This window comes from Hypomesus transpacificus, chromosome 24 (genome assembly GCF_021917145.1).
Source record: "Hypomesus transpacificus isolate Combined female chromosome 24, fHypTra1, whole genome shotgun sequence".
Classification (NCBI taxonomy): Eukaryota; Metazoa; Chordata; class Actinopteri; order Osmeriformes; family Osmeridae; genus Hypomesus; species Hypomesus transpacificus.
The window spans coordinates 2530898-2544472 of record NC_061083.1 but is presented as its reverse complement, the minus strand read 5'-3'; the positions used below and the strand labels follow the sequence as shown (position 1 = coordinate 2544472).

At 49.4% G+C, this 13575-nt stretch overlaps 1 protein-coding gene across 1 annotated transcript in view; it reads left to right on the top strand.

The window, feature by feature from the left end:
• Positions 1-13575, top strand: part of LOC124486869 (teneurin-2-like) — a 127365-nt gene that overhangs the window by 21118 nt on the left and 92672 nt on the right. The window contains 1 exon segment of the mRNA XM_047048748.1: positions 4452-4564. Coding sequence (XP_046904704.1) covers positions 4452-4564 — 113 coding nt within the window.

The window sequence follows — 13575 nt, the reverse complement described above, 5'->3', positions numbered from 1 at the left end:
CCAATGCCTTGACATTTGAAGTGCCTTATAAAAAAACATTAGCCTAATGAGACGGTCAGAGGGAGAGAGCTCCTTTTTCTTCCCCCTTCTTCTTTTGTTCCCTTCGCTCTCCTTTCTTCTCTCTTTCTTCTTTGTCTCTTTGCCCCTTTCCTCCTCTCTCACGAAAAGGTGATCCCCTCGCTCTGCTCACGTGATCCGCGCTGATACACCGCTGGCTACAAAATAGCCGTTACCCAGAATTCACAGTGGAGAGTTGTGTATGTGTGTATGTGGTGTTGGAGGGGGGGGGGGGGTAAAGATGCTGCAAGTGGATATTTCCCTGCGTGCTGATTGGCGGGTTTCTGCCGTTTGATTGATGGGTATTAATGGGTTTCATTTCCCAGACAGGCCGGCTGCTAATCTCCATCTGGTTTTGGTGGAGGGTGTTTGTGTGATAAAGCGCACAATGAGTTGGGGGAGAGGCCAAAGTGCTGAGTAAGAACCCGGGACATCCATTCATCTCTATGGGAGCGGCGGCTCTGTTTTCCAAGCTATCCATCATTATCTTGATGAACACGCCACACAGCTAACTACTCTCGGCCCCTCTAACGCCAGCCCGGTTTGTCCTTGAGTGGACTCAGGTGGGGGGGGGGGGGGGGTTACATTCAGGTGGGGATGGGGTGGTGGAGAGCCTCTTGATAAACAAAGTGGATCTACACAGAAATACCCCTCCCCGCGCCGCCCTTAGTCGACGCTAGCGAACACCGCATGCGTATGTGCTTGTGTATACATTGTGTTTAAGGACACACCCACACACACTTTTTATTTGAATGTGACTAGAGGGCGAGCACCGTTGTCGGGGCAGTCTGCCAGTAGCAGGGTTCAGCCATAAAGGACGGGCGTAATGAAAAGTGTGGGGGTGGGGGGGGGGGGGGGGGGGGGGGTCACGTGAGCTGTGCTGCACCTGCTGGAGCAGGCCCCCGCTCTCCCTGGGAGAGAGACACCGAGCCAACAGCTCCACTCTACGCCGTAATGAGGCCACTCTCCCTGCTCCAGAGCCTTTCTGTTGCTCTGTGTGTTTTAGTGGATGTCCTTGGCATACAAGCCTCGGTAATGTCAGTAAATACATCGAAGAGGGCAGGATGAACCGGGTTGTAATCTAGCCTGGTTCTGGAGGAGAAGTTGGGGTGGTGGTGGTGGTGGTGGTGGTGGTGGGGGGGGGGGGGGGGGGACTGGCTGATTACACTTGTTTTACTGGCTCACTGCTGACCTAGAAAATCACACCGGCCCTGACCTTGCATCCCACGGTCCTTATACATCTGATGATCTCTGAGTGCTTTAATGATACTATGTGTTCTCTTCTTCCTTCTTCCCCTCGCTCGCTCTCTTCCCCTTCTCTCATGCTCACACACCCGCTCTTTCTCTTTCTCTCTCTCTCTCTCAGACACACACACACACACACACACACACACACACACACACACACACACACACACACACACACACACACACACACACACACACACACACACACACACACTGAGGCTAAAAGACCCAGTCAGCAGTTCGGCTAGGAGTCTAGCAAATGAGCTGTCCTATTGAAATAGAAAAGGAGACTGTTCTCTGCTGCAGAAAGTGCTGCTACGGCAAGGCTCACAGGAGAGGGATGGAGGGGAAATTACTTGTTCGGACAAAGAAACATGAGAATGCCCTTTCACTACAAATGTACCAATTTACATTCAGACGTCGAAGATTACATCCATTTTCCCCATTTTGTGTGTGTATAAAACCAATGCCACATCTCTTCTCGTTATCATCCATATATTACACCACCAAGTGCTTTAAGAAAAAATAAAATCTCCGGACTCGAAAACATTCCTCTGATTGATTCAGTTGGGTTTTACCTCTCGTTCTATTGGTCCGAATAATCTCTTTGATTGAATGGCCAATGGCGGCGATCTCCTAATCCCGTTTGTTATAGTCAGGATGTCTTCCGGACCATATCTCACGCTTAAATAATAAAGAGTAGGAGGGTCATTCTGTTCCGCTGGGATTGGTATGCATTTACTGGGATAGGACGGAGTGGCCATATTTTTTCCTTATGTATTAAAGGTCGACCGTACCGTATCCTCTTCATGAAGCTCTGTTTCATTATCTGGTGACATCTTGGTTCGCAGTTCCGTCCGCACAGAAATAATGGATGAGCGTATTATTAGTCCTGTGTTGGTGTTTTGCGCTGCTTCCGTGAGTGGGTTGCCGAGATTCAGCAGCTTAAGTGATTCACACTAACTTCTAATTCCCCTCTCTTTGGCCACTTTATTAACATAGACACCCATTTGTCCCTATAGCCCCCCCCCCCCCCCCCCACCCCCTACACACACACACACACACACACACCTCTGAGCTCAGAGTAATTAGGACACCATTCTGGGTGGAGCTGGAATGTTAAGACTCCGGGTTATCATTGGGCTTCTATGGTGCGGCAAATAAAACACCTATAGTGACCCTTGAGCTCTCTGATTGGCCCAGAAGGGCTGTCTCACAGCCCCCCTCCCTCCCCCCCCCGGCCATCTTGTTGTGTGGTCCCTCGCCTCACAGCCCTCATTACTCTCTTCTTTCTGGGGGCTGGGGAGGGCAGGGGATGGGATGGGGGGGGGGGGGTGACGGCTCAGTTCCTGGATGAGTGAGTGTGGATAAGAAGTTGTTTGAATTCATAATTGTGCTCTTGTGAAGGGGGAGATTTGTAAAGCAAGGCAGGGTTCATTGTGTGGCGGTGCTAGTCCAGCGGAGGGTGCGAGGCGCTCAAAGCTAATGTAATCTATGCTATTAGAGAGGGTTAATTAGCAGCTGAACTGGAGCCTGAAGAGGAGGCCGGCTGGGAGGGGGGAGGGAGGGGGGAGGGGGGGCTGGGGAGGGGGGGGGGGCTGGGGGGGGGCAGAAAGAGAGTGAGATGTGGAGTAAGAAAAGAGAGGGATGGGGGGGGTTAGGCAGGAGAGAGGTCTTCAGGGAGTCATTAAAAACTGCTTGTTGCAATACAGCCACACAGTCAATGAGGCTGCTTCTTGGGAGAGGAGAAGAAAGGGGGGAGGGGGGGAGGGAGAGGGAGGGAGGGAGAGGGAGGGAGAGCAAGTTCACACATGAAAAATGTCCCCATGTCTCAAGCTTTGTCTGCGCTGTCTGGTCTGGACATAAAAGATAAATTTAATGGATCCAAGAGTGTTAAAGCACATGTGCCATCATGCGGTGTATGGAGTTTAAGGGCCCTGGTGTCACTTCTTTGGCTTCACGTTCTTTCTTCGTCATAAAAGTTTGCCATATGAACAATTGTAGTCAGGCATATTCTTGAAACATGTATATTAAGGTACCGCCACTGGAGAACAGTGGATTACTGATCATAAAATAGAAATGTCATCAATTATTTATAACTGGTTCCATGCTGCAAAAGGATGTTTGTTAAAAAATGTACACCGTAGTATCAATTTAGGGGATGCTAATGTAGCATTACTTCAAAAATGTTGCCTTAATGTCTTATTGAACTTGACTGTATACATACATACTGTCTAGTGGCTCCACAGTGTACCTCCACAGTGTGCTTCCACATTTCAGCAGTGCACTCTAGCTTGTATTCACGGTGCAGCTACAGCAGTGTGTTTAACCCTCTGGCTGAGGCCTGTTGTCTTTATCGCCATGTCCTCTCTCCTGCCCAGGCTCCATTCCAGCCTCGGAGCACAATCTCACTTAAGATGGGTAGTTAGTGGCTTTTCCCATGGCATCTTAATGCAGATTAATTACTTTCCTGAGCCCAGGCAATCTATTTTTGTTGGTTCCTGGATGTTTTCTAGCTTTTTTGTGACCTTGGGGTTAGGAGAGAGAGAGAGAGAGGGAGAGAGAGAGAGAGAGAGAGAGGGAGAGAGAGAGAGAGAGAGAGAGAGGGGAGAGAGAGAGAGAGAGAGGCAGGCAAGGGAGAAAAAAAAAACCCTGCACAGAAGACTTATTCCCTCAATTTAATAGCGGACCGAGGTGTTTCTCCTGCATCATCAGATCAATGAAAAGTAAATAGCCCACAGTTCTTGTTTCACAGTGTCGTATTGATCTTACCTCAAGCTCGGCTTGCCTTTCCCTCGCGTCTCGTGTCTCTCAACCCCAGGGAGCGTACTGATTGCCATAGATTGGACAAGCTAACAAGCGCATGATGAGGAACCAGGCTCTCTCTCTTCTTCTTGTTGTTTCATTTTTTTTCCCTTTCCGAGGCACTGGCATGTACACACACGCACACACAAACACGGGATGTACACAGTTCTGCACCATAAAGGAATATCGCCTTCCCCTTGTTCTCTCCTTCATTTTGGGTCTTGATCTGCCGTGAAAGGGAGAGCCTATGTCTCATTGGATGCGTGTTGCCAAACTGATGGGATACCAGCTGAACGACTCTGGGATGGTACTCACCTCACTCTCAACTTATCTCCTTCCAGCTGGCGCCGCGTTTGTTCCAGAATCTTCCGGCATCTCGGAGAATATGTCAGGTGGCCTGCGGCGAGCGGCACAGTCTCTTTGCCCTGGAGGACGGGAGCGTGGCAGCCTGTGGGTGAGTTCCATGTTGGCGTTACAGTTTTGCTAAGTGGTGGTGTAGACTGTAGAGGGGGGGGGGGGAGTCTAGCCCCTCCCCAGCCCTCTGATATCACAGCATAGGCAAATGAGCTTCAGGGAACCAGTCGAAGACTTGTGTGTCGTGCTGTTTGTGTGCGGATGGGGAAAAAATCCTTGTTGCAACCTTGCTCTGTTTGTGTTTGTGTGTGCTTCTGAGGGTGTGTGTGTGTGTGTGGGTGTGTTTGTGTCTGCTCTGCATGTGATGTTGTAATAAATCTTGTTGAGTCTCAGCAAGAGCAGTTGGTCTGCTGTGTAGCTGGGGATCAATATCGTGTGTTTATTGAATCCGATAGCACGGTTTCTGGAGCAGTGGGACAAACCATCTGGAATAAGTGATCAGTTTAGTTTTTAAGGCTCATTACCAACCTGGGAGGCAGTATAGATCTGTTTGCAAACATCCAACCCTTGTATTAGAGCAATCTGCACACCATATACGAGATTCGATTTCCTCATCTTACTGTTACTCTTAGCTTTAAATGCTATTTGTTTTGTGGAATCAGATTTTGTTTTTGAAAATGCTTTTGTCTTGTATATACAGTCTTGGAACACAGTTGTAGTTGATGTAGAGAACATTAAGCCACTGTTCACTCACACCTCGTCGGGATTAACATGGTTTGTTCAAATATCTTTCAAAGATGTATTTTTTACAACCAGCCTATCACTGTCATCTCCTCAGCTCTCATGATTTCAGTACGACTCACAACAGTAGTGAGGGAATCCCCTTCACCTGTTCAGAACCACCACCCCCCCCCCCCCCACACACACACACGCGCGCACACACACATACTGTTTGCATGTGATATTTTAGGCATCTCTGCGAGGGATGACACTTCTAACTAGGCCTATTAGGTAACCCCCGGGGCGCCCTCAGCGCTGATTTGAGCTCCATTAATTTCCGATCACGGCGTGCTAAAGCTGCGCCCCGCCATGACGCTTCACCTGTCTCGTTGAGTCTAGCACAACAATTTTTTTTTTTTTCTCTTTTCTTTTTCTCCTTGGTCATGTTGCAGGATTTAGCGGGACCCTGTGGGATCTCATTTATTATTTGCTGATATTGATCTGGCAGGGGCCGGCGTGGCGGGGCTGGGCTGTGTTGACTCTGGCCTGCCCTTTGGCTGCTTGACTCCGTCACACTGCCTCAGACTCGGGGATCGACGTGCGTCCTTATCAAACAGACTCGCCCCCTCTTTCCCCGTTGGTGCGCCTGCTACCACGATGATGAGGGAGATTGGTGTGAGGTTGTGTGATTCATGATGTGGGGAGAGATGATTTAGACGTCAACACGCGCGCGCGCACACACACACACACACAGCGTTCCCTCCCTCTCTCCCTTCACACTCTCACGCCCCGTCCTCACTGTCCAAGGGAAATCAAATTGCAGTTAGAAAAGGGAAAAACAAATCGAGAAGGTCAGACATCACATTTATCATTGGCTGTGTCTGGGGTGAGTAAATAACAGAGGGGACAGCAAAGGGCACGACTGTGAAACCAGCAGATTACCACAGCAGCCCATCAGATGGACACATTCGCAAACTGCAAAAAAGGACAGAAGGCCATTTGTGTTTTTACAACCTCTGCCATCTCTTTTACAATCAAACGTCTCCGGGGGTTTTTTTTTGGACCCAACGTCATCCTCCTTTTTCTTGGTCTCGTTTGATCGTTGCAGATTCTGGTCAAAAAATGTCTTCAGCAGCTGACGGACTTCTGATTTTGATTCCATCAAACGTTTCGCCTTTTATTTAGTTTGTCTGCTGTCTTCATACTGGCTACTTTTAATGGCTGCTGTGTTTACTGCCATGCATGTCTAGCTAACTTAAATACCCCTTTCAAAATCTCTTTAAAAGCCTCATGAACAGAGTTGATGTTTTACTGATGGGAAAATGTCCCTCGCAGATGGACAGAGTGAAAGGCCCTGAGGGAGATGAAGCTGAGTTCAAACCCAGATGTGCCGTCGGTAAAAGGAGATTCAGTCCTAAGAGTAGCGGTGTGGGTGCTGTTGCTACACAAATAAACACACGCACATGCACACACACACACACACTCGAGTCCCGGGACTAATAAGCACCTTCCCACAGGCCTCCTGCAAACCCACTACCTCCGAGTCAGTTAGGGCTGTCCCAGACTTAATTGGTATTTAATGTGCTGTCTAAACCTTGGAGGTCAGACTGGGTTGTGTGTGCGTGTGTGTGTGTGGGGGGGGTGTTGTGTGTGTTGGGTGGGCTGGAGGAGAAGGGACAGGTGGATGATTAAAATCAATAGGTAGGTAGAGATGAAAGGAGGATCAAGCCAAGCAGGGACTTTCACTGATGATGATGATCCGCTCGATGATGAACGATGAACGATGGCTTATGACAGAAGGTTGTCAAGGACGGCCGTTTTCTTTTACAGTGGTGCTTGTGATAATGTTATACCTGCTCTCAATGGCCCAGAACATGAACCGCTGGTTGATGGTATTAGAACGGAGGAATGATCCTCCAGCCAACCCACACATGTCTCCTCTGCTGGACTGCAAAGGCCATTTCACAGACCACTGTCTTGTCATTGTTGAGTTTGGCATCCTCTCTGAAGCTCTTTTTCCGTTTCCATGTTTCATCCAAGAGTGGAGGCCCGGGTGGAGGTCGGAGAGGAGGCCGGGATGATGAGGAAACAGGGTGGGGTGTATTTTCCACTGCCTCCGCCTGCATTTTGCTCTCATCGTTTGCCTCCGGCCCCTACCTCAGTCTCTCTGCCTCCCCTTCTGCCGCGGCCCCCTACATCTGTTCCTGCCCCTGCATCTGTTCGCCGCCTCTGCCCCTGCATCTGCCTCTTCTTCTGCCTCCCCCCCCCCCCCCCAGCCCTGCGTCTTTTCCTCTGCCTCTGTCCTGCGAATGCCATTATGAAAGAGCCATTATGATCTGCCTCTCAGATCCCAGGCAGGGGGAGCAGGGAGGAAGCTGCTCTCCTCCTTTCTGTCTCGTTCCATGCCACTTCCAAAACTCAATTGTCTGCCCCGTGCCAGAGACCGCAGCCTGTAGAGAAGGCCCCCACAACTGTCTGCACTCCAAAAGAAAATATGAAAAGAAAGACATACTGGAGGAGAAATGAAGGGGGGTTGAAATAGGAAAAGTAAGAGATCCCCCATCCTCTTGAGCTTTGGAGCAGTCCCTGGAGGATCGCTCAGTCCTGATGGTGCGAAAGCGTGCCAGCTGAGACTGCTGTGGGCCAGCCAAGATGGACGCCAGGGCCCTACAATGACGGCCCTGCTCGTCTTCCTCACTGTCTGATCTCTGCTGTGGTTTGAACGGGAGAAACCCATTTTTGATGTCGTCTGTGGAGATGCAAATGAAAGAGAGAATGTGTATTTTCAATGGAGCGCCGTGTGTGTGTGTTCGTGTGCGAGCGTGTGCGTGTGTGTTTTTGAAATCGAATTCGACAAGGTTGTCTGGAAATAGCATGTGATAAAACTTGTTTTTTCCCCGAAAATTCACATTCATCAGAGCGGCTTGGTGGGTACACCACATCTACAAATTGCGACGTATCCAAACGCTTTTTTTCTTCTTTTTTTAAACGCATCACAGTTGTCAATAACTGTCAGGGGATGAGTCTGCTCTCTAACCATGCCAATCTGGTTCTGAAAGGAATGCGCCGGTTTACGGCATGCCAACCCTCGCAGAGAGGAAACGTCTCGATCCAGCTTCACGGTGCTCTGGGAAAAGGGAAAACGCATCGCGGCGCGTTAGCGATTTTGACGACCCGAAACGCCACGGCAACTAGTTGGATGTGACGCGAGGTGTGCCAGCAGTGTGTGTGGAGTTCCGCTGTCACTAATTGGATGCTACCTGGCTTCACATCATAGCTGGATATGGCCCTGGCTCTGGCCCCAGCCAACAGTCAGCTCACTGGTGTTTCTGCCTGATTAATCTTAAAAAAGGAAAAACAAGCAGTGAAATGTCAGAAAAGGAAATCCCTCTCCGCACACACGCCCTTGGCCTGCTGGCAAGGTCTGCATGTTTTGATTTCTCCTGATGTCCCTGAAATCGATTTTCGGCCATGATTGCGCACTCTGAGGGTAATCAAAGGTTTTGAATAATTGCGGCGGAATGACTGTACAACATGGAATTACAGTGATAGGGACTCCCGCAGCTACCCCTGCCCTGGGCAGACACACACAAACACACACACACACATCTATAATATGTAAGCCCTAAGAACTATGACATCACAACATACCTCTCAAATGGTTCCCAGTTGTTTGGTCCTACACTCTTTGTTCAGAGGAATGGCTTGATGAACTGGCATTCTGCACAGATCTGATCATGACAGAGGAAGCCGTGATGTGGTGGCTCACTGATTGGTCAGGCCAGGATTTTGTCATTGACGATTAGTGCTCAAATGACTCATTTCATAATGACAGAACCTTATGGAGGAAAAGACACCCCCTGCTCCAACGCCAAGGCCTAGATAAATAACGTCTCCATGTAGTCGACGTACGCGCAATCAAATCCGTGGCGGGAACGAAGCCTCGCGTTCCCCTAAACGTCCGCCTGGAGGGAAGAGGTGAGCTTGTCGACTGCTCGGCTCCTCCCGTATTTAACCTCGCCTGCCGACGGCGTCGTCGGGAAGCCGTTTTGTTGCCGTGATGCACGGCTGCCTCTGCGAGCAAGACATCACCGGCAGCCTCCTGCCTCCTTTTTGTGTAGCCGTGAAATATGGTCCGTCATTTACCGCGGTAATGCATTACCACTGTTAGCCAGGGGAGAGCCAGATTGATTGGGGGACCTGGGAAGATTAATAAGGCACACGGGGCAGTTATGACACCCATTGTTTCCCACATGCCCTGTAGAGGTGTGCTTCCCAAAATGCATCATTGTGTAAAATATTGACCTGGGGGTGTTTCATTACTCTCCACTATCCGGATGGATGCTGCTAAACAGTAATAAACTGTTTCCCTCCCTCGTCTCTGTCTTGGAGAATACCAGCCGATGAAAAAAGCAAAAAAAAGCAAAAAAAGACTTGTCACATTGGACACCAGAATCCTGTCATTTATGGAGTGGAAGCCGGGGCAGAGGCTGGGGCAGAGGCTGGGGCAGAGCGAAGCGAGGCCATGTCGACGGCGGCCGTGGCAGGCGTGACGCTAATAAAAGCGTCTGTCGGGCCGTCAGCCGCCAGGAGTTCCCCCCTCCCCCCCCGCCCCCGAGACAGGAGAGGCAGAAAAATGAGGAGGCCCTGGCCGAGCGGACGGGGCCGGAGCGCCGCTGTAACCTTGAGAAACCCAACCACATCAACCACTTCCTGTCGCTAACTGTATCCCACTCCACTGTACAGGGACGCCATCTTGGTTTAGTCTGACGGTGGCTTTGAAATACTGCGTAATGAGAAAAGGGCGGTTGGGTGCGAGAACCGGCGCAGCCGTAAAAACGTCAATTGAACCGGTGCCTCTGTGGTAAGTGCGGGGAATTACTACGCTGTCTGAGGGCTCCTGACATTTTGACCAAGAACTGCAGCCATTAACAAGGTCTAATGAGAGAAGGCCGAACCTCCCGTTGTCTTTCACATCCCACTCAGCAGAGGAAAGTCAGAAGCTTCCAGAAAATCGTCTAAACAGCAACCCAAAACAAACATCCGAGCGAGCGGAGCCCAGAGGCATGCAGAAATACTGACACAAAATGACAGGAAATGGGAGCACGGAGATTACATGAATCACCCCCCCCCCCCTCTCTCTCTCTCTCTGTCTCTCTCTCTCTCTCTCTCTCTCTCTCTCTCTCTCTCTCTCTCTGTGAGCCGCCCCCCGCTGACTCCCTCACTCTGCCTCCGACTCACGTGGAGCCTCAAATGGAGGCAAATCACACATCCACTCAGGGAGAGAAGGGGGGGTGGGGGGGGCAAAGAGAAAAAAGAGAGAGAAGATCTTGCCTTTCACGTCCCGGGTCTCAAATGGAACATCTCGGAGCCAATGGCAGTGTTTGGTGCCATCCAAAGGAGCCCAGCTTGAGGCTGCCGTTTATTCCCGAGCGCGGATCATTCTAGACACCCACTTACCGCCGCCGAGCTGACATGCGGTTGTGTTCCCCGCTATTATGTAGCCTGGGCTGCTTCACCGCTCCGTAAGCCTGTATTGTAGGTGAGAGGCGTAGGCTGTGCACATTGAGCTCCTGATTAGAACAAGGCAGGATCCATTCATGGTGACCCTTTTTCTTTTGCACACAGTCAATGAGTCCACCAGGGCACGTGAAATATATATATATTTTTTTTTTCTCAAAAGCAGAATTCGTGACAAGATCCATTTCTAATGCTACAATGCTGATGGAAAACATTCAAACAAGCTGTTGGTTGATTGCTCGAAGGAACAACGGTTTCAGGCTCTGATTACAGACAGAAGGATGAGATGCTTAATCGAATTCAGCCATGATGAGGCGAAAGTGGAGCATTCAGTGTTTTTCATAAATAAGCGTTGTGTCAAACAATTGGATTTGCCTCACGTGTCTTAAAACTCGGCCTTCTGGTGTGAAAAAAAACAACAATGACTTGCAAAGATTTCTGCCATAAAGTGGAGATACAACGATGCCCCCATTCATGAAGGAAGAGCTCTCCCAATTAGTCAAATAGCCCAACATTTTTTGATGCTATCTGAATGAGCTTTCATGTTAGATTTCCTTATTTGTTTGGTTGCTCGAGGCCGAGCTTTGTTCGTCTCTATTTAATTTCCCTCCAAAACCTCTGTTGTTTATTCATTCTGGCTGCAGAAATGGCTTCTTGACCTCGATGATTATAACGCGTAAGTGAATTGAAAAGGCATGGATACCCAGAATCCTGTGTGGCCACGTGGCTCTGAGAGATCCTTCATTTTCCCTGCTGCGTCGCCTGGCGCCTCACTCCTCCTCTGTCTCTGCTTCCTCTTCTCTTCTTTTCATTATGTTAAGAGGGCAGAGGAGAGGTTTTTGCCAAAGACCTAACTTCATCCCCCCCCCCACACACACACACTCACACACACGCAAAATAGAAGCAGGGTACGTTATTGTAAGTCAATTTAGGTGCTTGTGTGCAGGTCTGTGGGGTATTTCATTACCTAGGAAACAAAATGTGTGCCATACCCCGATGCAATCCTTAAAAAACAAGTCTCCGAAACCGAAACAAAAATAATTGAGTTCCACATCCTTCTCTTCCCCCTCTGTCTCGGCCCTCTTCCTGTAGCCTGCTTTTCGCTCCCCATCTCTGCTCTCCTCTCACAGCCGTATAACTTTGGCACCTGTAAAATGTGAAAGTAATGACGTCTATAGTGGATGAATGACTGAATGGCCCAGGGACAGGCTATAGAGCTGTGTTCACCTTGAGGTCACTCATTCGATTCAAGAGCAGCAAAGCAGTGATCAGAAATCATTTCCCTCTAATGGCAGAGAGGGAGACGAGGGGGGGGTTGGGCGGGGAAACGAGGCACAATGTGTTCCTCGGCCCCCCAGTCGCCCCGGCTCCTGCTAACCACAGAAGAAACCATTACCACCTCAACCGCCTGCACTGCCTGCTGCTGAGAGAACTGTGTCTCTGGGGGCGCTTGTGGCAGGAGAGGGGTGTGTGTGTGTGTCTACAACCTAGCTGCTTATTTGTGCTTGTGATAATGCGAGTGTCTGTTTCCCTGTGTAGGAACGTGTGTGTGTGTGTGTGTGCGTATAGACGAAGAGCCGACAGCCATGCGTTCATTCACTTACCGCATCATACTACACTGTTGATTTTCCGGGTGTTCAGTCAGCGACACATTTCTCTATCCTGTGTCGTGGGCTTTATTGCGCCTGCACTGTGTGGCGTTGATGTTCCTGCTGGAGGATTGGGTTGTTTCCCTTCCAGCCAGCGAGCAGGATCTATGACTTGTCAACCCTTTACACTGACGCCCAGACGCAAACTGATAGGTACCGGCGATGTTTTTTTGTTTTGTTTGTGTTTGTCAGAACTGATCCGGCACACTCCATAGGCCAGCGTTCCCCTCCCAGAATTCCCTGGTTCTCATCTCAGGCCGCGCACTCACATATCATCCTCCTCACAGCTGAACGATCAGCCGGTATTGGTCGAACAAGAAATACTGCAATGCTTTTTTTCTTCTTTTTTTTTCGCCCCATGGCTTTTCATCACTTGCTCTGTTGTTGAGATCGGCGAGCCTGCCCAGGGCTAGAGGTCAATCACAGCCAATTGTCTTGCTTGGCACTGCTCCATGGGTCAGAGCAGAAGATACAAGACTAGCTGAGGGATACAAAGTTGCTTGCCCTTTTCCAGAACCCGTTAGTGAGAACAGGATGGTGATAATTATAAATCGAGATTTCACAATTGGCTAAATAACCCACGTGTCTTCTGTGTTTTTTAACGTTGCTTGGTATCATCGTTTTTTTTTTTGCCCTACTTTTCGTACCATAGGACAGTTAGCTGAGCGTAATTCAAACTGATATCTGGAAATGAATGAACTTTGTTCGTACAGCACTCTCTAAGCTGGATTTTCGGCGGCTTATGGACTTCCCATGGGATCAGTATGGTACATTAAGCACAGTTGATACTGAATGTTGGACTGGAGTAGAGCAAGAAGCTGAGAAACCAAAAAAGTATGCACTAGCTATCTCTCTTCTCTCCTTATGCGTAAACACTTTTGAAGTTCGCCAAACAGAGTATTTCAGAAAATAAACAGTTTTTTTTGTCCTTTCCAAAAGTGACGTTTGTATCTGTACTTGCATTCAAAGTTTTTACATGCTCACAGATTAAACGCAATTGAACAAAATGCGAAAACAAGAAGAAAAACGAAAGACGGAGATCTTTCGCTATCCATTGTTTTCCCCATGGCCTCTCTCTAACTGTGAGACTCCCAGTGGGGGCCGCGGAGGGCTGGACTGGCGTGTGGGGCACCGGGGCCCAGAGAGGCTGCTGCCAACACAGAGGCCTCCGTGGTCCTCTCCTCTTCCAGCACATTCTTATGTAATTATCTGTGATAAACTC